The sequence below is a fragment of the Lipotes vexillifer genome, unplaced genomic scaffold (genome assembly GCF_000442215.2).
Source record: "Lipotes vexillifer unplaced genomic scaffold, Lipotes_vexillifer_v1.1 scaffold1011, whole genome shotgun sequence".
In the NCBI taxonomy this organism is placed as follows: domain Eukaryota; kingdom Metazoa; phylum Chordata; class Mammalia; order Artiodactyla; family Lipotidae; genus Lipotes; species Lipotes vexillifer.
Window position 1 is genome coordinate 3252448 of NW_006787698.1, and position 22925 is coordinate 3275372.

Sequence of the window (22925 nt, forward strand, 5' to 3'; positions counted from 1 at the left end):
GTTCCTAGCATGATATTAACCCTTGCAAAGATTGGGAGGAGAGAGGGCCTACGACTCTTCAGAGAAGCTGAGACTAATTCAGTGGCAGTAGTCTGAGAATGGGGTGCCAGCTGGGGCCAGATCATACAAGGACTTGAATGGTGGAGACAAGGGGTTTGGACTAGTATGGGAGGAAGGTGAAAGTCACGGGATTCAGTCCCAAGGCCAAGACCACTCTGTGATTTCCATTCTCTCCAGAGACAGGAAGCTCACTACTCATCAGGGAACCCAGCTCAGGGCAAAGGGTATCTTATGCTTTGGTTGCGGCTGTTAGTTTTGGCTTTGCTTTGGGCATGCTTTATTTATTAAGCACGCACAAAGATATGCCAGAGAAAAACATGAAAACCCGCGTGCCTTTCACTCAGCGTTATCAGGATTTAACTTCTTGGTGTTTTTGAGATCTTCTTAAAAGTAAATAAATTATAGCTGATAGCCCCATACGCCCCCTCTGGTCTTATTTCTCTCCTTCCTTTCCCAAGGAAAATGCCCTCCCGAACTTGGTGTTTATTCTATTAAAACCTATCTGAATTATGTGTGCATTTAGACAATATATGGGGTTGTTTTGCACATCTGGAAGCTTTACCTAAACGGTACCATGTGGTCTACATCCTTCCACAATTTATTTTTGTCCCCTCCACGTTGCAATTATGAAATATATCTATTTAACACTCATTCCTCGTTAAAAAAAAAAGATAAACACAAGGAAACAAATGCTGAAGTAAACAAAGAACAGGATAGAACTTCCTTCATTTGATAAATGGCAATTTCCAGGAACCCACAGAAATGTCTTACTTGTGAATTGTGAAAAACATTTTTGGTAAAATCAAGAACAAAATAAGGATGCCCATCTTGCTATTTTCCCAGTGCAATAATAAATAAGACCTAAAAATATTGGAAAGGAAGAGTGAATGTTAACAGTGATCATATTTCCAGAAAGTCCTAGGGACATAACTTCTGGACTAATTAAAGGGCTCACCAAGATTAATGTACAAGGGAGCAAGCTTCTATGTTCTAGCAGTGAACATTGGAAAATAAGAAACAAATCCTCCACCTAATATAAGAAAATCCCTTGAACGTTAAAGAATAATCATAACAAGACTATGAATCAAGCTGTTATTCTACTAAGAATGTGTCTGAACAAATCAAGACAAAAAGTGAGTTCCCCAAAAGAACACTCAGTATTTTAAAGAGTTTAATTCTCCCTAAATGAATTTATAAATTCAATGCTCTCCCAATTAAAATCCTAAATAGATTTTTTGATAAAATTCTTTTATTGTGGTAAAATATGCATGACATAAAAATCTACCATTTTAACCATTTTATTTATTTTTTAAAAACTGCAGTAGAGTTGATTCACAATGTTGTCATTTTAACCTTTTTTTTCTATGCGCAGGCTCAGCGGCCATGGCTCATGGGCCCAGCCGCTCCGCGGCATGTGGGATCTTCCCGGACCAGGGCACGAACCCGTGTCCCCTGCATCGGCAGGCGGACTCTCAACCACTACGCCACCAGGGAAGTCCCATTTTAACCATTTTTAAATGAACAGTTCAGTGGCATTAAGTACATTCACGTTGTCGTGCAACCATCACCACCATCCATCTCCAGAAAATTTTCATCATCCCCTCCTCCAGCCCCTGACAATCACCGTTCTATTTCCCGAATTTGACTCTTCTAAGTACTTCATATAAGTAGAATCTTAAATAGCTTTTTTTGAGTCTTTTTAAAGAAACTTAATTTGGAAATAATTTTAGAATCACAGATGAGTTGCTACCAAAATTCAGAGTTTGGCGTACCCTTTATCCAGCTTCCTCTGTCAATAACATCGCACGTTACCATCGTACACTTGTCACGGCGAGAAAATTCCTACCGGTACAATACTAACTAAACTCCAGGCTTCGTTAGATTTCATGTTTTTCCACCAGTGTCCTTTGTCTGTTACAGGATTGCATCCAGGATCCCACACTATATTTAGTCATGGTGAAACCCTGTAACTCATATTGGGATTTGAACCCGCACGCTGGGACTCGAACCCAGCCCAAACCCAGACTGGGACTTGAACCCCCAGTCATTTAACTGAGATCACACACCTGGTCTCAGGACTTAATGAAGTTTAGGTTCTTGATGTGTCATCGCAGAAAGAATTCAGTGAGAGACAAAATGATAGGTAGGAAGTGGATTTATTTAGAGAGAAACACACTCCACAGACAGAGTGTGGATCATCTCAGAGTGCAAGAGTGGCACCAGGGTGTGGGCTTGTCAGTTTTTGTAGAGGTGGGTAATTTCAAAGGCTAATGAATGGGAGGACAATTATAGCTATTTGGGGGAAGGGGTGGGGATTTTCAGAAACTGGGCCACCGCCCAGACCTTTATGGTTGGCCTTGGAACTCTCATGACGCCTGTGGGTGTGTCATTTAGCTTACTGATGTGTTACAATGAGCGTATACTGAGGCTCAAGGTCTAGTGGAAGTTGACTCATCCGCCATCTTGGACCTATTTGGTTCGAATCAGTTGATGTCGTGTCCTCGGGCTATGTCATTCCTTTAAAGGTTGTGCCCTGCCCCCTTCCCTCCTGTTTCATTTGTATTAGTTTGTTCAGGCTGCCATAACAAAGTACCACACCCTGGGGGGCTTAAACAACAGAATTAATTTTCTTGGATCTGGAGGCTGGAAGTCCAAGATCAAGGTGTCAGCAGGGTTGGTTTCTTCTGAGGCCGCTCTCCTTGGCTTGTAGATACCCATATTCTCCCTGTGTCCTCACATGGTCTCCCTCTGTGTGTGTCTGTGTCCTAATCTCCTCTTCTTACAAGGACACCAATCACATCACATTTATCCATTTATCCACCTAGGAGTGGAATTCCTGGATCTTATGATAACTCAATGCTTAACTATTTGAGGGACTTCTGAACTGTTTTCCAAAGTGGTCACAGCATTTTATATTCCCAGCAGCAGTGCAAGAGGGTTGCAGTGTCTCCACATCCTCGAGGACACTTGTCTTATCTTTTGGTTTCCAGCTCTAGTGGGTGTGAAGGTTTTGATTTGCATTTTCCTTGGGGGCACTCATTAAAATGCAGATTCCTAACCCACTCCCAAGACAGTCTGATTCAGTGAGTCTGGGATGAGGCCCAGGAAAATCTGGGGGGTGGTCTTTCTTTTCTGATAATTAGGTTAACTTCTCATTCAAGCCCCAGTTTCCTCCTGGTGGCACATTTCATCACAACTGAACATGTGTTCGACCCATACAATTAGATGAAGCTGAGGCCAAAGAAGGTAGAAATGGAAGAGCAACATCTCTGATCCACCGACGATCACTGTAAAAAAGGACTTTCGGTGACCCATGCCAGTTAATCATTTGCTGGTTGGTTTACTCCTGTTTGTGTCATTTTTCTGTTACTTACAACTAGACACATCCTGGCTGACACACATCCTCAGAGCTGAGAGAGATGAAGCCAGTTATGGGTCCTGAAGCCAAAAAAACTCAGCCTCTGTGTACTGGTGCAGAATTGAATCTCAGAGACAGAGTTTTAAGTGAAGTAGAAGAGAATAGCTTGGGACTTCCCTGGTGGCACAGTGGTTAAGAATCTGCCTGCCAATGCAGGGGACACAGGCTCGAGCCCTGGGCCAGGAAGATCCCACATGCCCCGGAGCAATGAAGCCCATGCACCACAACTACTGAGCCTGCACTCCAGAACACAGGAGCCACAACTACTGAGCCCACACGCCACAACTACTGAAGCCTGCACACCCTAGAGCCCGTACTTTGCAACAGGAGGAGCCACTACAATGAGAAGCCTGCGCACTGCAAGGAAGAGTAGCTCCGCTCTCTGCAACCAGAGAAAGCCTGCACACAGCAATGAAGACCCAATACACCCAATAAATAAATAAATAAATAAGTTTTAAGAAGAAAAGAATTGCTTTGCCAGGCAAAGGGGAACACAGTGGGCTCGTGCCCCTCAAAACTGTGTGTCCCTACCTGGGGGGATTTGGTGAGGAGCAATTGTTATAGCAATTGTTTGAGGTCAGGGTTGCTGATAACAATCAGGGTGTGTGCAGGACCTGCACTCCTTTAATCTGGGCTCAGCGGGTCTCCAGATGAGCTTCTTAAGGTTATCAAACAGTGATCTTCTCTGTAATGAAGAATGCTAACATATTCCATTTGTTGGGGGTTTTAATTCTGTAAAGAGCTCAAATATATTGTTATGTGTATCCGTTGAGGGGGAACCAGGACCTGCCCCAAGGCTGCACTATTGTTTCTTGACTGCTCCTCCATTGTCTCTGCATCCCTTCCCTTCCCTGATTAGCAATTGTTCAAATCTGCCCTTTGGAATTCAGGGAAGGTCATGGAGGCTGGAGTCTATCCCTACAAACAAGAAATGGGAAGTCTAGAATGCATAGCTTTTGAGGAAAGTGAAAGCAAGAAGGAAGAGAGAAGAGCTCTAATCTATAGCAATTGCATGGTGAAAAGGAACAGAAGCAAAGGGGGGAAATGTAGAGCCTTCAAGACAAAATTGTAGGTCTCCCACCTAGAGTAATGAAAATAAAAACAAAAATAAACAAATGGGACCTAATTAAACTTAAAAGCTTGTACACAGCAAAGGAAACAATAAATAAAACAGAAAGACAACTCACAGAATGAGAGAAAATATTTGCAAACGAATCAACCGACAAGGGATTAATCTCTAAAATATACAAACTGTTCATGCAGCTCAATATCAAAAACAAAAAACAGGGTCTTCTCTGGTGGTGCAGCGGTTAAGAATCTGACTGCCAATTCAGGGGACATGGGTTTGAGCCCTGATCTGGAAGATCCCACATGCCACAGAGCAACTAACCCCATGCGCCACAACTACTGAAGCCTGCGCACCTAGAGCCTATGCTCCGCAACAAAGGAAGCCACTGCAATGAGAAACCCGCGCACCACAACAAAGAGTAGCCCCCACTCGCCGGAACTAGAGAAAGCCCACGTGCAGCAACGAAGACCGAAAGCAGACAATAATTAATTAATTAAAACAACCTAATCAAAAAACGGGCAGAAGATCTAAATAGACATTTCTCCAAAGAAGACATATAGATGGCCAAGAGGTGCATGAAAAGATGCTCAACGTCACTAATTATTAAAGAAATGCAAACCAAAACTACAATGAGGTATCACCTTACACCAGTCAGAATGGCCATCATCAAAAAGTCTACAAACAGTAAATGCTGGAGAGGGTGTGGAGAAAAGGGAATCCTCAAACAATAATACATACTGTTTGTGGAAATGTAAATCGGCACAACCATTATGGAGAGCCGTATGGAGGTTCCTTAAAAAACTAAACATAGAGCTACCATATGATCCAGCAATCCCAATCCTGGTCGTATATCCAGAGAAAACCATAATTTGAAAGGCCACCTGCACCCCAATGTTCATAGCAGCACAGCTTACAATAGCCAGGACATGGAAGCAACCTAAATGTCTATCAACAGATGAATGGATAAAGAAGATGTGGTACATATATACAGCAGAATATTACTCAGCCATAAAAAAGAATGAAATAACACCATTTGCAGCAACATGGATGGACCTAGACATTGTCACACTGAGTGAAATAAGTCAGAAAAAGACAAATATCATATATCACTTATAGGTGGAATAAAAAAATGGTACAAATGAACTTATTTACAAAACAGAAATAGAATCACAGATGTAGAAAACAAACTTATGGTTACCACAGGGGGAAGCAGGGTCAGGGGGAGGGATAAACTGGGAGATTGGGATTGGCATATACACACTACTATATATAAAATAGAAAACTAATAAGGACCTACTGTATAGTACAGGGAACTCTACTCAATACTCTGTAATGACCTATATGGGAAAAGAATAAAAAAAGACTGGATATATGTATATGTATAACTGATTCACTTTGTAAACCAACCATACTCTAATAAAATATTTTTTAAAAATTGCAGGTCTACCCACCTATTCCTGCCACCAACAAAACAAACCAAAACAAAATCCACTAAAGTAAGTCAGTTTTGCTGCATTGACATAAGCAGGTGACATTGAGCTGCCTATCTCATAAAACATCCCCAATATATGACACATACGAACAAAAGGAAAATAGTAAATTCAGAGAGAGTAATTGAAAAGATTCACGAAATGAAAGTTCACACAAATCAGCTAAGGAAATAGTCCCCCAGAAAAGGAATCAGGAAGTAAAAGAAACCCGTAAGTCTACACTTTAAAGAGAATTAAATCTAATCAAACAAGCATTTGAGGATATGAAAAATCATCTTACATCAAAAATTCAAAAACTAAAGAACCAAGTACTGATGTGGGCAGAAAAGAAAAACAGGGGTAGATGAAGAGAGATTTGAATCAACTCAGGAAATAAATGGAAGAAAAAGACAAAATTATTTCAGAAATGCAGAATAAATTATAAGGTACCCAAGAGAGAATAAACTCAGATGAAAGTGCAATAAAGGGCATTGGATAAAAGCAGAAAAACAACCAAGAAAGTGACAATGGGGGCTTCCCTGGCAGTCCAGTGGTTAAGACTCCACACTCCCAGGGCTTCCCTGGTGGCGCAGTGGTTGAGAATCTGCCTGCCAATGCAGGGGCCATGGGTTCGAGCCCTGGTCTGGGAAGATCCCACATGCCGCGGAGCAACTGGGCCCGTGAGCCACAACTACTGAGCCTGCGAGTCTGGAGCTTGTGCTCTGCAACAAGAGAGGCTGCGACAATGAGACACCCACGCACTGTAATGAAGAGTGGCCCCCACTCACCGCAACTAGAGAAAGCCCTCGCACAGAAACAAAGACCCAACACAGCCAAAAATAAAAACTAAAAAAAAAAAAAAAAAATCTATTTAAAAAGAAGAAAAAAGACTCCAGAATCCCAAAGCAGGGGGCACAGGTTCAATCCCTGGTCAGGGAACTAAGATCCTGCATGCTGCATGGCATGGCCAGAAAACAAGAAAGCAAAAGAAAAGAAAGTGACAATGACATGAAGAAAGAAGTGAAAAGGGATTAAGGGGAAATGAACAGAAATGGAATTTCAGACACTGAAGGAGTAATACATGCATTATTGTTGCCCTTGAAGAAGGAAAACAAAACAAGAAAACAGAGCTGATATTTAAAATCATAATCCAAAAAAATTCCAGAAATAGAAAATCACCTGCAATTACACACTGAGAGGGCTGGCCAGGTATATGGGAAAATTAACGCAGATGGTCAATTCTGAAACATATTCCAGTCAAGCTACTTGATTTCAAAGATTAAGATAAAATCCTTAAGCCTTCCAGATCAAATAATTTACAAAGTCATAAGAATTAGACTGGTATCAGACTTTTCAAAACTAATGTTCAAAGCAAGACAATGGAGGAGCATTAAGAAAAAGAACTCAATGAATGACAGTTTGAACCAAGGATTCGATATCCAGCCCAGCTGTCCTTCGAATACGTACAAGAAATAAGGAACTCTGTACCCACTAACCTTTCTTGAGAGGATTCCCTTCATCCAACAATGGGATGATTTTTTTCTCATAGAGGCATGAATTAGAAATTTGTAAATTGGTGCAACCACTGTGGAAAACAGTCTGGAGGTTTCTCAAAAAACTAAAAATAGAACTGCAATATGACCCAGCAATTCCACTCCTGGGTATTTATCTGAAAAAAACAAAAACATTGATTCAAAAAGATATATGCACCCCAATGTTCATAGCAGTATTATTTACAATTGCCAAGACATGGAAGCAACCTAAGTGTCCATCAAAAGGTGAATGGATAAAGAAGATGTGCCACATATATATACATATATATACACACACATATGTACACACACACAATGGAATACTACTCAACCATAAAAAAAGAATGAAATTTTGCCATTTGCAGCTACATGGATGGACTTGGAGGAAATTATGCTAAGTGAAATAAGTCAGACCGAGAAAGAGAAACACTGTATGATATCACTTATATGTGGAATCTAAAAAATACAACGAATTAGTGAATGCAACAAAAAAAGAAACAGACTCACAATATAGGGAACTAGTGGTTACCAGTGGGGAGAGGAAGGGGAGGGGCAATAAAAGGCTGGGGGAGTGGGAGGTACAAACTATTGGGTGTAAGATAGGTTACAGGGATATACTGTACAACACAGGGAAAATATCTAATATTTTGTAATAATTATCAATGGGAAGTAACCATTAAAATTTGTATAAAAAATACATATCCACAGCTAACATCATACTCAATGGTGAAAAGCTGAAAGCATTTCCTCTGAGATCAGGAACAAGGCAAGGATGCCCACTCTTGTCACTTTTATTCAACATAGTTTTGGAAGTCCTAGCCACAGCAATCAGAGAAGAAAAAGAAATGAAAAGAGTCCAAATTGGAAAAGACATAGTAAAACTGTCACTGTTTGCAGATGACATGATACCATACATAGAAAACACTAAAGATGTTACCAGAAAAACTGTGTAAAAATAAAAATAAATAATTTTTTTAACAGAAGAAAAAAGAAATTCTGAAACTCCTTCCTGTGTATTCTCTAGCTGAACAAATAAGCAAATATATTGTGGATAATGAGAACCACATTTCTCACTGTTGGAGAAAAGGTGTTACAAACAAGGAAAGGGGAAAGGCTAGGGACTTTCCTGGCAGTCCAGCCAGTGGTTAAGACTCTGAGCTTCCACTGCAGGGGGCATGGGTTCGATCCCTGGTCAGGAAACTAAGATCCCACAAGCCGTGTGGTGAAGCCAAAATAAAAGGGGTGGGGGAGGAGGAAGAGCAGAATGAACTCTGTGATGTTGGACTACAAGTAGGGTATCAATATGAACTCATGGTTTTTAATATATGTGTACAGATAAGTAGATACAGAAATACAGACATATAGTATGTGCATGTATGCCTACTGGTACACACGCATGTGTTTCCGAGCTCTGTCTCCCAAGAAGACCTAGAACAATGGACACAGCAATGTCAAAAGCACACCTAAACCACAAGATACCAAAATTAGTGGATAAAAGTTTGATGAGAAATGGAATATTTTCTAACTCCCAACGTTATCTCCTCGCAAGATATTTATTCATTACAAAGAGGAAAAGACTCACTTTGCAATGGAGTAAGCTGATGGGCACCACCTTAACCAGATAATTGTGGTTACCGCCAACAATAATAGACATAACGACATCACGTAACCTTTGAGATGAGGCACTGGGAAGTATGCAACACCACTTCTGTGGTATTTTTGCCAAAAAGGGTAACCTCAATCTAATCAGGAGGGAAAAAAAACACACCAGATAAACTCAATCTGAGGGACAGTCTACAGAAAAATTCACCAGCACTCATCAAAGACGTCAAGAGCATGAAAGACAGGACAAGACTAAACCGTCACAGATTGGAGGAAACTAAAGAATGACCATTAAATGTTATGTGACCTCCTGAGCCAGGAAAAGGACCAAATAAGTTCTGTAGTTGGGTTAATAATAGTGTATCAATGTGACGTTCCCGGGTTTGATCATTATACTGTGGTCCATAAGATGTTAACCCTGGAGGAAGGTGGATGAAGAGTATTTAGGAACTTGTGTTTCTCCAACTTCTCTTGTAAGCCTTAAAATCATTTCAAAGTACAGATTAAAATAAATAAATGCATCCAGCAGTTCTTTAACTCATAACTTTTATCTCAATGCAGTTTCTATTGAGTTTGTGCCTTTAGTGGTTTCTCCACCAGCTGAGCTCCAAGATAGAGACTCAGGTATAATTTATTTGGGACATGACCCTGGGAAGCATGACAAAGGCAGTGAGGATGTGAGAAATGGAAGGGAAGGGAATGAATAATGAGGATGTTAATAAGCAAGTAATGATGGTGGGCAACTGAGGCTGAGGACTTTGCCTCAGAGTCCTCCTTCCAGAAGGATAAGTGAGCTGGAGTATTTAACCATTAACTCTGATCAGTCATTGGAGATGTGGTGGTATCATCATTCCTGGGCATGCCTGCCTGCCTTCTATGTGGGCAGGGAGGACTTTGATGGTCAGGAAAAGTCTTGAGGTGGCTAAGTGTCTCAGATGCTGGGCATTGGACGTGTGGGGGCTGGTACACCCAGAAACATGCATCAGTCAGCTTAGGTTGCGTTGCAGTAACAAACAATCCCAAAACAGCTTAGAACAACAAAAGCTATTGCTTGCTTATATGACAGGTCTGTGAGGGTGGGCTTCTGATATTCCCAGTCACGTGTGGGTCTGGGGTATGGTTCCTTCTAAAGCTCTTGAGTGGTTCTTTCTTGGCCTCATATAATTTCTCCCCGTGCATGTACCAATCAAAACTCCACCAAAGATCAAATTGTGGGGGGGGACTTCCCTGGTGGCGCAGTGGTTAAGAATCCACCTGCCAATGCAGGGGACAGGGTTCAGTCCCTGGTCCGGGAAGATCCCACACGCTGCAGAGCAGCTGAGCCTGTGCACCGCAACTACTGAGCCTGAGCTCTAGAGCCCACGAGCCATAATTATTGAAGTCCTTGCGTTCTAGGGTCCGCGTGCCTCAACTACTGAAGCCCGCGCACCTAGAGTCTGTGCTCCGCAACAAGAGAAGCCACCACAATGAGAAGCCCGCGCACCACAACGAAGAGTATCCCCCTCTTGCTGCAGCTAGAGAAAGCCCAAGCGCAGCAGTGACGACCCAATGCAGCCCTCCCCCACCAAAAAAAAGACTGAACGGAGACCGTCTAGAGATTCTTAGAGCTCTCTCTATTCAGTTCTCTCTTCTTGGGACACTGTCCGTTGAATTCTAGCCTTTTCAGCCTGCCTGAATTCCCAACTCTATCTCCTCAAGCCAGTGAGAACTCAGAGCTCTGCTTGGGTTTACCTTCCCTGCACTGCAGACTGGAAACTCCTTCCAGGCAGTCAGCTGGGCCAATTGTAGGGCTCACCTTGTTTCTCCCCTTTCAAGGACTACTGCATTACACTTATCTCCAGAGACTGAAAATAATTCTTTCATGTACTTTGTCCAGTTTTTCACTTACTTCAAGCAGGAGCTGGTACCACATCTTGGCTGGAAATTATCATGGGGATCTCTTAATTCCGTCTTTACAAACACAAGCTGGTAAGTAGGAATTGTAATAATTACTGGAGGGATTTTTCTTGAGAAAAGCCATTCCAGCATTCACTGAATTTGGACAGTGTGATGCCTGGATCATTTTTGTTTTCAACACAGTTCAACGGTTTCCATTTTTTCCCCCTTTGTCCCCTTTTATTTCACTGGAATTATTTTTAATAATCAATTATGCTAGCCTCATAGAATGAGCCAGAAAGAATTCTCTCCTCTGCATGCCAGGTGCATGGCTGGGAGCCAAGGTTCTGGAATTCCTCTGTGGGCAAGTTAGTAAGAATCTGCTACACTATGCCCCAAATAGCAAATACACCCCAGCACCTCAGCAATGTAACACAACACAGTCATGGCCAAAACACGCTCTTGCAAAACTGTTGCAGACCAGAGAAGCTATCTTGCATCCAAGTTGCAATTGTGGGTTCCAGCGTTGCCAAGGGGAGAGAAGAGTGTGCAGGGAGGTGACCACCAATCGTTCTTAAATGTCCCAGTCTGGAAATGACGCGGTCAGTCTAGTCTCAGCCCATCTATTTACCAGGCGTGGTTCTGATGCACTGCTTGAAATGAGTCCCATGAGCCCATCCTGAATTTGGTTCAGTTCCCCCAGACGCAGGCCTTAAGACAAGGATTTCAGTACAAGAGGTTGATTTGTTGTGTCATCCTCAGAGGGCACTAGGAGAGAAGGGAAGGAAGCCATAAGAAAGCATTATTTTTTTTAATTTTTATTTATTTTTTGGCTGCATTGGGTCTTCATTGCTGCACACAGGCTTTCTCTAGTTGCGACGGGCAGGGGCTACTCTTCATCGCGGTGCGGCTTCTCATTGCAGTGGCTTCTCTTTTTGCGGAGCACAGGCTCTAGGTGTGCGGGCTTCAGTAGCTGCAGCACACGGGCTCAGTGGTTGCAGCACGTGGGCCCTAGAGCACAAGGGCTTCAGTAGTTGTGGCTCGCGGGCTCTAGAGCGCAGGCTCAGTAGTTGTGGCACACGGGCTTAGTTGCTCCATGGCATACGGAATCTTCTCGGAACAGGGATCGAACCGTGTCCCCTGCATTGGCAGGCGTATTCTTAACCACTGTGCCACTAGGGAAACCCCAAGAAAGCATTATTGGCATTATTGAGCAGGTGGCTTATTCCTCTTGCTAACCTCTAAAAGCTCTGAAACATGCCTCAGAGTTGTCTAAGTCAAGAGCAGAGAGAGTTGGGATATTACCCACCAACTCTTTGAGATTTATCTCGTACAACACATCCATAAGTACAACACGTGGTAGACAGAATAACATCCCCCCTAAAGATACCCATGTCCTAATCCCCAGGACTTACTTATGAATACTTTATGTTACATGGAAAAGCAGGAAGTAAGGTTGAGGGTAGAAATAAGGCCCCTAATCCGCTGACCTGAAAATTGTGAGATTAGACTGCATTATTCAGGTGGGCCCAATGTAATCACCGGGTCCTTTAAACGTGGAAGAGGGAGGGCATTCCCTGGTGGTCCAGTGGTTAGGGCTCCGTTCTTCCACTTCAGGGGGCGAGGGTTCGATCCCTGGTCATGGAACTAAGATCCCACAAGCCGCGCAGCGTGACCAAAAAAACAATTAAATGTGGAAGAGGGAGGGAGAAGAGTCAGGGTTTGAGCAAATGCAGGGTGAGAAAGCCTTAGTCTTTGCTGGCTTTGCAGAAGGAGGGAGGGAGCTCCCAGCCAACGACTGCAGGCAGCTTCTAGAAGCTGGAAAAGGCAAGAAAGCAGATTCTCCCCGCTAACCTCCAGAAAGGAAGGCGGCCCTACTGACACCTTGATTTCAGGCCCATGAGACCCATTTTGGACTTCCAACTTGCAGAACTGTAAGATAATACATTTGTGTTGTCTTAAGCTACTAAGATTGTGGTAATCTGTTACAGCATCAATAGGAAACTAATACACATGCCTAGAAATAATGTGTTTGTTTGTTTGTTTTAATTCAGGGACTTCCCTGGTGGTCCAGCAGGAACCAACTGGACTGTGGAGTTATGACTCCACACTTCCAATGCAGGGGGCCCAGGGTTCGATCCCTGGTCAGGGAACTAGATCCCATGTGCTGCCACTAAGACCCAGCGCAGCCAAATAAATAAATAAGTACAAATTTAGAAAACAAATTATATGAAGAAAATCATAAACCTTTACTGAAGGACATTTTTAAAGTACCCGAATAGGGGAGGGAGGGTGGGGGGAGGATGGATTGGGAGTTTGGGGCTAGCAGATGCAAATTATTATATATAGAATGGGTAAACAAGATCCTACTGTATAGCACAGGGAGCTATATTCAATATCCTGTAATAAACCACAACGGAAAATAATATGAATAAAAAAATATATATGTACAAAATCACTTTCCTGTACACTGGAAACTAACACAACGTTGTAAATCAACCTTACTTTAATAAAATATATTTTGGAAAAAGTAAAGTAGCTGAATAAATAATTGGTTCATGAATCAATGAACACATAGATAGCTAGACAGACACATACATACCTATATGTATTGTACATATATACATATATGTATATATGTACTTTCCCAACCAAAATTACAAACTGATTCAAAACTGTATCTGGGAAATAAAATACACAGTAGTAGAGAAAAACGTATTGAAAAAAGACAATGTCCTAATGTACATCAAACAGATTATCAAACTATAGTAACTGAAAAAAAAAACTATAGTAACTGAAACAGTGGCAAGGAAGAAAAATAAGTTCGATGGGACACATAATGCAATGTTTGACTTTATTAAGGGGATGTCATGGGGGGGGCTGAGGCGGGGCTGAGACCATCAATAGATGAAAAAGGATGGTCTGTAGCCTATGGTGGGATGGGTCTTAGGGGATAAGGGGGTCTCAGAATCTCCCTCAGGATCTCGAAGACCTCCGTACAGGAGGGGGATGGGAATTCACCAAAGGGAAAAACAGAAACGGGTGGGGCCTGAGAGAAACCAGCAGACCGCATGTCTCAGTTGCCTGATCTCTGCGAACCGGGACAGGGTGGGGTGCGGGGGAGGCAGTGACCCTCAGAGGGCTGGGCAGGGAGCCGAGGGCTTCTCACAGATCCAGGAGTTTTGTGTGCTACATTTGCCATCATTCCAGCCATCGTTGTACAATTCCACACAGTCCTCATCTTCGTGGTTGTTGGGTTCCCCTTTTTTCCAGAAGCTGTGAACCCCATGAGAGCTCTGAGCCCCCTACTCCTCCCAGAGCCCACCCCCAGGCCCCCCTTTGGAGGAGCTGGTCCCTGGGCTTTGGCAGCAAATTGCCAAGAACCAGCCAGAGGGTGGTGAGGAGTTTGGAGGCAGGGTTTTGGAAATGTGGGTTAGGGTTAGAATCCACCTCCATTAGCATCAGCTCTGGCAAAGTTAAAATGCAGATTCTTGGGCCCTTACCCAGACTTACAGAATCCGAAGCCCCCACCAGTACCACTCCCACCCCCACCCCCAGAATGAAGGCAGGACTCTGCATCTTCACCAAGCTCCTCGGGTGATACTTTCCAGTCCCAGAGTCTGAGCAACCCTGCTTTGAAGGAGGGGCGTCCCTGCCCACACCCTCGGGCCATTGTCACTGGGAGGTCACCTGAGTTGGAGTGGGCTGTTGTCCACCCATTTCCAGGAACCCTCATTGTGGTGGTCACTGAGGCCAATCCAGGTGGGTTTATTATATCTGACGTACCAAATCTTCAGGAATTTCTGGGGATGGGGGTGGGGAGAGGGTTATCAGGAGGAAGATCCCTGAATGCCACGCGTCCCATGTCTGCCCACGTTCCCATGGTCCCCTGCCTCCCATGGAAGTTCCTTTCACAGTCTAGCCTATAGCCCCTACTCCAGTTGTATGTGTTCACATGTGCATGGAGGCTGTGGATGTGTGTTAGTATACATACGTGTGTGGATATGTGTTAACTTGTGTCTCAGTTGACATACATTATGTGTGGTCTCGAGGGTACTCTAAATTCCTTTTCTGTCCAGACATGGGCTCCTCTCAAACATGTTCTTCTCTCACTTGACCTTCCCGAGTCCATTATGGTTCCTCCTCCAGGAAGTCTTCCCTGACTGCCTCTCACCGCTCACTCCCATCTGCTCCCTGGACCTTCATCTCTCGGAGGGCAGAGGAGTGCAGCAGAAAGCTCTTTGTTGACCAGTCATATGGCCCAGCCCCAAGGGGAACCTTGCCCGGCCCACCTGCTCCTCAGGACTCTTGATGATCACCAGCTGGGCCCCAATGTCCTGACAGGAGGAGACAGCAGATTTCCAGTCACGCTGGGTCCAGGAGAATAAGTAGCAGCTCCCCTGGAAGAGTTCCCAATTCCAAGGACAGGGATGGCACAGGCCAGCTGGGAAGGAGGAATGGGGTTGGGACAGAGAGGTCACGTGGCTCCTAGGCCCCAGACACCTGCATCAGATCTTGGGAACCTAGGACCAGCCCCTATGTTCAGCTGTCAGCTCAATCCCCAAGAAATCCATGAGAAAGAACCCAGCTCTGCCCTGCCCTCCTCAGCGTGGCAGCCATAGAAGGTGGGTCCCAGCCCCACCCACAATCCTGTGACTTCCTCTTGACCTTGACATGGGACCCTTACCCAGGGTGGCATTCATCCAGGTCAGGTGCTGCAGGATCTCCTCCAGGTGTGATTGCATCTGCCCCTGTGCAACATCAGCTGGAGGGAGAGGACCTCAATTATTAAGCACCTATTGTGTGCTCGGTGCAGAGAGGGCCCCACGAGAACATTATGTATGGATCTCACAGGAACCTGAAGAGCCCATGACACAAAGAAACTGAGGCTTAGAGAGTGACTTGCCCAACATCACCAGCCCCCAGGACCTCTTGCAGGGCTCCAATCCACTCCCCCATTCCTGCCCTCTCTCCTTCACCCCTGGTGGTGATGGCTGGTCCAAGGTCATGCTCCCTCGGAGCCCCATCCCCTCTTGGACTCCGGAACCCGACGTCCAGCCCCTCATCCAGGCTGTTGTTCTCCACGTGGTGGTCCCCCAAATCTCTCTGCAGGAACTGAATCCTGGAAACTACAACAGAGCAGAGAATTCCCCCTTTATGAGCGCCGACTCTATCCCTGAGCCAGTGCCAAGTCCGGTTTCAAGGTCTCAGGGAAACTAAGCTCCCCATAGAGGAGGATGCACTGCATTTCACGTGAGGAAACAGGATCAGAGAGGGGGAGTAACTGGCCCATGGTCACACAGAAGGTGACACGGAGCCCAAACGCCCCAGCCCTAGTATGTCTGGGGAATGTGGAAAAGGGCAAAGACCATCCCAGAGAGAAAACCCAAAGGGACCCAGGACTCCAAACCCCCAGATGCTGACTCACCTTGAACCAGGGTGGTCAGCTGGAGCATGAAGAAAGCCAGTGAGATGAAGAGCAGCAGGGGAAGCAGAGGGTTCTGGGTCAGACACCCTGCAGGACCAGCAGATGGGCAGAGCTTGGGGCTCAGGGGCAGACCCTGTCCCACCCCACCCCCAACCACCCCCTTCCCCAGTTGCCTGCTCCTGAACCAGCCGCTCTGGTACCTGGTGAGCTCCTCAAATTGCTTAGGAGTCCAGGGTGTCTCTCAGCCAATGTCTGGCCCCCAAATATCTCCTCTTCTGAATAGGACAGAGCACATGCAATTGAACTTGGAAGCCTGCTGAGCCCTCTCTCAGAACTGCAAGCTGGATACCAGACCCTCCCCATTCCCTGCAAGCTGAAGGCCAGGCCCCAGCACCCTCAGGACACTGGGGCCCTGTCATCCCCACCATCACCCCAGACTTGGGGTCCAGCCTCACCGGAGCCACCCGGTTCCTTGGGGTTATGCATCTCTGCCATCCTCCTTTCCTCTCTGCCTCTCTTTCTAACTCCTCTCTGAACTATGGTTTTTATAACCCCACGTATTTCCCTCTGTAGCCCTTCCTCAGATCTGTTCTTTCTCAACTCAGGAAGAATGAGGAACAGGATGGGGATAGCACTTCCTCTCAGAAAAATCCGGGGAGGGATAAAGCGCCTGACACAACTGAGAGGTCAGTTAGGATCGGGCAGAAGCTGTGCAGTCAATTTTGGTGCCAGAAGGCACTGTTCCAACCCCTATCCAGTCCTGGGACCTTCAGCCTCACATTCTCAGAGCCTCAGTTTCCTCAACTGTGAAACGGGACAATTACCCTGCCTCACACTGTAATTGTAAGGTTTAATACAGCGCACTAGTAATGGGTATAAATTGCCTATTCTAATGATGAATACTCAGAAATAACAGCACTTAAGCATGTGCCCACTGTTCCCCCTGGTGTGTGTTCTCCCTCACTGTAGCAAGTAATAAGCCCGGATTTGTTAACAACAGGTGTGTTCCTAGTGGTCTAACAGTTCTCACAATAGCCCTATGAAGTAGATAGCTATTATACTGCTTTACAGATGAGGAAACTGAGAAACAGAGTGGGCAAGCAACTGCCTGAGGTCACATAGCTCAAAAGCAGTGGGGCTGGGAGTTGACCCATGAGTCCCTGCTTAACCACTACACAAAGTAGTTACTTTTTTCTCCTTTGTAGTTACTATTTTGTAGAGAGTCACTTTGAAACTTTTTGTATTGAGCTTCCAATTTATTTCTGTATGGACCCTGGTCTCCTATCTGATGCAATTGGGTGTATGTTACAATCTTTTTTTTTTTTTAATCTAAAGTGAGTTTCTTGGGGCTTCCCTGGTGGCGCAGTGGTTAAGAATCCCCCTGCCAATGCAGGGGACACGGGTTCAAGCCCTGGTCCAGGAAGATGCCACATGCCGCAACTAAGCCTGTGCACCACAACTACTGAGCCTGCGTGCCACGACTACTGAAGCCCACGTGCCTAGAGCCCATGCTCTGCAAAAAGAGAAGCCACCACAATGAGAAGCCTGTGCACCGCAACCAAGAGTGACCCCCCTCGCCACACTAGAGAAAACCTGTGTGCAGCAACGTAGACCCAACGCAACTAAAAATAAATAAGTAGAACAAATAAATTTATTTTAAAAAATAAATAAATAAAGTGAGTCTCTTGTAGACAGCATATAATTGCATCATCTTTTTTATTCATTCTGTCAATCTCTACCTTTTAATTGGGGAATTTAACTCTTTTATATTTAATGTATTACTGATAAGGTAGGGTTTCTATCTGCCATTTTGCTCTTTGTTTTTTATATGTCTTATTTCTTTTTCGTTCCTCAGTTCCTTCGTTACTACCTTTTCTCATGTTAAATAGATTCTTTCTTCTTTTTTTTTAATTGAAGTATAGTGATTTACAATGTTGTATTAGTTTCTGGTGTACACCAAAGTTATTCAGTACATATATATTCTTTATTCATATTCTTTTCCATTACAGTTTATTACAAGATATTGAATGTACTTCCCTGTGCTATACAGTGAATCGTTGTTGTTTATCTATTTTATATACAGTAGTTTTTAATATAGTAGTTCACCCTCTCCAGCATTTTTTTTCCCATTTATTTATTTATTTTTGGTTGCGTTGGGTTTTCATTGCTGCACACGGGCTTTCTCTAGTTGCGGTGAGCAGGGGCTACTCTTTGTTGCAGTGCACAGGCTTCTCATTGTGGTGGCTTCTCTTGTTGCAGAGCACGGGCTCTAGAATGCTCAGGCTTCAGTAGTTGTGGCCCACGGGTTTTGTTGCTCCATGGCATAAGGGATCTTCCCTGACCAGGGCTCAAACCCATGTCCTCTGCATTGGTAGGCAGATTCTTAACCACTGCACCACCAGGGAAGCCCTCCAGCATATATTATTTGTAGCTTTTAAATTTTATTTTTAAAATTATTTATTTATTTATTTATTTATTTTGGCTGCACCAGATCTTAGTTGCAGCATGTGGGATCTTCATTGCGACACGTATTGCAGAATCAGTTCCCCGACCAGGGATTAAACCCGGGCCCCCTGAATTGGGAGCTCAGAGTCTTACCCACTAGACCACTAAGGAGGACCCCTGTAAATTTTTAATGGTGGCTATTCTGACTGGTGTGAGGTGGTACCTCATTGTAGTTTTGATTTGCATTTCTCTAATAACTAGCAATGTTGAGCATATTTTCATGTGCCTATTGGCCATCTGTGCATCTTCTTTGGAGGAATGTCTATTTAGTTCTTCTGCCCATTTTTTAAAATTCTCTTGTTCTTTTATTTAACCAGTTTTTTTAAAATAGATCTTTATTGGAGTATAATTGCTTCACAATACTGTGTTAGTTTCTGTTGTACATCGAAGTGAATCAGCCATATGCATACATATGTCCCTATATCCCCTCCCTCTTGAGCCTCCCTCTCATCCTCCCTATCCCACCCCTCTCAGTCATCGCAAACACCAGGCTGATCTCCCTGTGCTATGCTGCTGCTTCCAACTAGCTAAATATTTTACATTCAGTAGTGTATATATGTCGATGCTACTCTCACTTTGCCCCAGCTTCCCCCTCCCACCCCGTGTCCTCAGGTCCATTCTCTATGTCTACATCTTTATTCCTGCCCTGCAACTAGTTTCATCAGTACCGTTTTTTTTTTTTTTTTAGATTCCATATATATGCGTTAGCATACAGCATTTCTTTTTCTCTTTCTGACTTATTTTCTTAGTGGTTGCCCTGGGGTTTACTATTAACATTGTTAATTTATAACAATCTAGTTCAGAGTAATATCACCTTAATTTTAATAATATACAAAACTTTGCTCCTATTTAGTTCAATTTCTGCCTCCTTTTGTGCAGCTATTATCACAAATTACATCTTTGTACACATGTGCCCATCAACTTAGATTTCTAATGATTGCATTATACAGTTGTCTTTTAAATCAGATGGAGGAAAAAAGGAGTTGCAAACCAAAAATACATGTATACTGTCGTTTATATTTACCTGTGTAGTTACCTTTGTTGGTGCTTTTTATTTCTTCATGTGGATTTGAGTTACTATCTAGTGTTCTTTCATTTCATCCTGAAATACTCCTTTCATTTCTTTTATTGTGGGAAAATACACGTAACATAGATTTTACCATCTGAACCGTACAGTTGAGTAGCATTTAGTACATTCATAACGTTGTGAATTTTGTGCAACCATCACCAATATCTAGCTCCAGAACATTTTCATCACCCCAAAAGTAAACCCCATACCCATTAAGCAGTCACTCCCCATTTCCACCTCCCCCCCAGAGCCAGAAACCACTAATCTACTTTCTGTCTCTATGGATTTACTTATTCTGGATTTACCTATTTACCTATTTCATATATATGGAATCATACAACACCCTTTTGTGTCTGGCTTCTTTTGCTTAGCATAATGTTTTCAAAGCTCATGCATGATGTGATGTTTATCAGTACTGTATTCCTGTCTATGGTGGAATAAAGTAGTTTTGCTGGATATAGAATCTTTGACTGACAGGTGTTTTTCTTTCAGCGTTTCAAATATGTCTTCCCACTGCCTTCTGGCCTCCACAGTTTCTGATGAGAAATACACTGTTAATCTAATTGAGGATCACCTGTACATAGTGAGACATTTTTCTCTTGCTGTGTTCAAGATTCCCTTTGTCTTTGAACAGTTTGGTTATTATGTGTCTAAGTGTGGATCTCTTTGAATTTATCCTCCTTGGAGTTCATTTAGCTTCTGGATATGTAGCCTAACATTTTCATCAGATGTTGGATGTTTTCAACTGTTATTTCTTCAAATATTCTTTCTGCCCCTTTCTGTCCTTATTCTCCTTCTGACACTCCCATTATGCATATGTTGGTATGCTTGCTGGTGTTCCACATGTCTCTGATGCTCTGTTAATTTATTTTCTGTTCCTCAGACTGGATAATCTCAATGGATCCATTTTCATTTTTTGCTGATACTTCCTTCTACCTACTCAAATCAATAGCAATTTGTCCTCTAGTAAAATTTTCATTTCAGTTATTGTACTTTTATTGATTGATTGATTGATTTTTGCCTGCATTGGGTCTTCATTGCTGTACGTGGGCTTTCTCTATTTGCACCAAGCAGGGGCTACCCTTCCTTGTGGTGCACGGGCTTCTCATTGAGGTGGCTTCTCTTGTTTCAGAGCTCAGGGTCTAGGCACATGGGCTTTGGTCATTGTGGCACCCAGGCTCAGTAGTTGTGGTGCACGGGCTTAGTTGCTCTGTGGTATGTGGGATCTTCCCAGACCAGGGCTCAAACCCATGTCCCCTGCATTGGCAGGTGGATTCTTAACCAGTGTGCCACAAGGGAAATCCCTGTACTTTTTAACCCCAGAATGATCTACATTGTTCCTTTTTATAATTTCTATCTCTTTATTGATATCCTCTAGTTAGTGATACATTATTCTCATACTTCTCTAGTTTATTAAATATGATTTACTTTTGTTCATTGATCACTTTAAAAACAGCTGATTTGAAGTCTTTGTCTAGTAACCAATATCTGGACTTTCTCAGGGACAGTTTCTATTCACTTTTTTCATGTGTACGGGTAATATTTTCTTGTTTCTTTGTATGTCTCATAATTTTTTGTTGAAAACTGGACCTTTCAAATGCAAGCATGCCTCATTTTATGGTGCTTCACTTTATTAGGCTTTGCAATAATGCGTTTTTTTACAGTTGAAGGTTTTTGGCAACTCTAAGTTGTCAGATGATGATTAGTAAGTTTTAGCAATAAAGTATTTTTAATTAAGGTATGTACAGTGTTTTTTTAGACATAATGCTATTGCACACTTAATAGACTACAAAATAGTGTAAACATAACTTTTATATGCACCGGGAAACCAAAAAATTTATGTGGCTTTGCTTTATTTCAATATTTGCTTTATTGTGCTAGTCTGGAACCAAACCCAAAATATCTGTGAGGTATGCCTTGTAATATAATATGGCAACTATGGAAATTAGATTCTACCTCCTCCTGAAGGTTTGTTACCATTGCTGTTTTTCCATAGTAGTTGGTTTTTTTTTGTTTATTTAATGACTTTTCTGAACTAATTCTGCAAAGTCACTCTTCTCTGTCATGTACAGTGACTAAAATCTCTACTTAGTTTGGTGCTGAGCTAGTGACTGAACAGACTTCCCTGAAAACCTGAAACTAAAAGTCCCCCAGTCTTCACCCAAGATCTCTGTGTGCTTAGACACGACTTCAACACTCAGCCAAGAAGATTACAACTCTGCTTTCCCCTCCCCTTCCTGCCTTCTCAGAGCCTCAAAGTCTGCCAGAATTAAGAGCTTAGCACCTTTTCAGATATTTCCTGGGTATGCACACAGCCCTCCACATGAATGTGGCCTTCCAGATTCCCAGGGTATGTTGGAACTTGTCAAAGTCCCTAAGGACAGCTCATTCCTTTACGTTTCCTTTTAAGACTTTTTGGTTAAGCTATTATTTACCCGCAACTGTTACCCATCACCTCAGGCAGCTGTGTTGTTAAAGCATTTGACAGGTGCTCCCTGCTGAGAGGTTTTTAGCATTGGGCAAGTTCAAGTGCGGTCAATTAAAGACAAGCTTTTGGAGTGTGGTCTTCTGGGGAACCACTAGACAGATCAGATAATTACTCTTCCTTGGGAATGAGGCTTTGTAAGAGATCCCGCTCTGTTCTTTTTCTTCAGTGCCAGGAATGTGGGCTGTTATTTTTTAAGGCTATTTCTTTTTTAAAAAATATTTTTCTCTTCCTTCCTTCCTTCCTTTCTTTCTTTCTTTCTTTCTTTCTTTCTTTCTTTCTTTCTGGCTGCGTTGGGTCTTCGTTGCTGTGTGCGGGCTTTCTCTAGTTGCGGTGAATGGGGGCAACTGTTCATTGTGGTGCGAGGGCTTCTCATTGCGGTGGCTTCTCTTGTTGCAAGCACGGGCTCTAGG

The 22925-nt window shown here is 43.3% G+C and overlaps 1 protein-coding gene across 1 annotated transcript; it reads right to left on the bottom strand.

The window, feature by feature from the left end:
- Positions 1-14159: 14159 nt before the first annotated feature.
- LOC103080868 (CD209 antigen-like protein 2) lies at positions 14160-16948 on the bottom strand. The gene is made up of 8 exons (XM_007460745.1): positions 16909-16948; positions 16654-16728; positions 16454-16540; positions 16065-16154; positions 15713-15790; positions 15318-15469; positions 14716-14828; positions 14160-14301 (listed from the first exon to the last, which is right to left on the bottom strand). Exons 1-8 carry the CDS (start codon positions 16946-16948, stop codon positions 14160-14162), a joined length of 777 nt encoding a protein of 258 aa, XP_007460807.1.
- Between the last annotated feature and the right edge of the window lie 5977 nt (positions 16949-22925).

Excerpts from the sequence above, each read along its gene's own strand:
- LOC103080868 (XM_007460745.1), bottom strand. The coding sequence starts at position 16,948 with ATGGCAGAGATGCATAACCCCAAGGAACCGGGTGGCTCCG. Across the intron at positions 16,541-16,653 it reads CAATTTGAGGAGCTCACCAG|GGTGTCTGACCCAGAACCCT; the intron begins GTACCAGAGCGG and ends CTGGTCCTGCAG. Across the intron at positions 16,155-16,453 it reads GCTGACCACCCTGGTTCAAG|TTTCCAGGATTCAGTTCCTG; the intron begins GTGAGTCAGCAT and ends GCTCTGTTGTAG.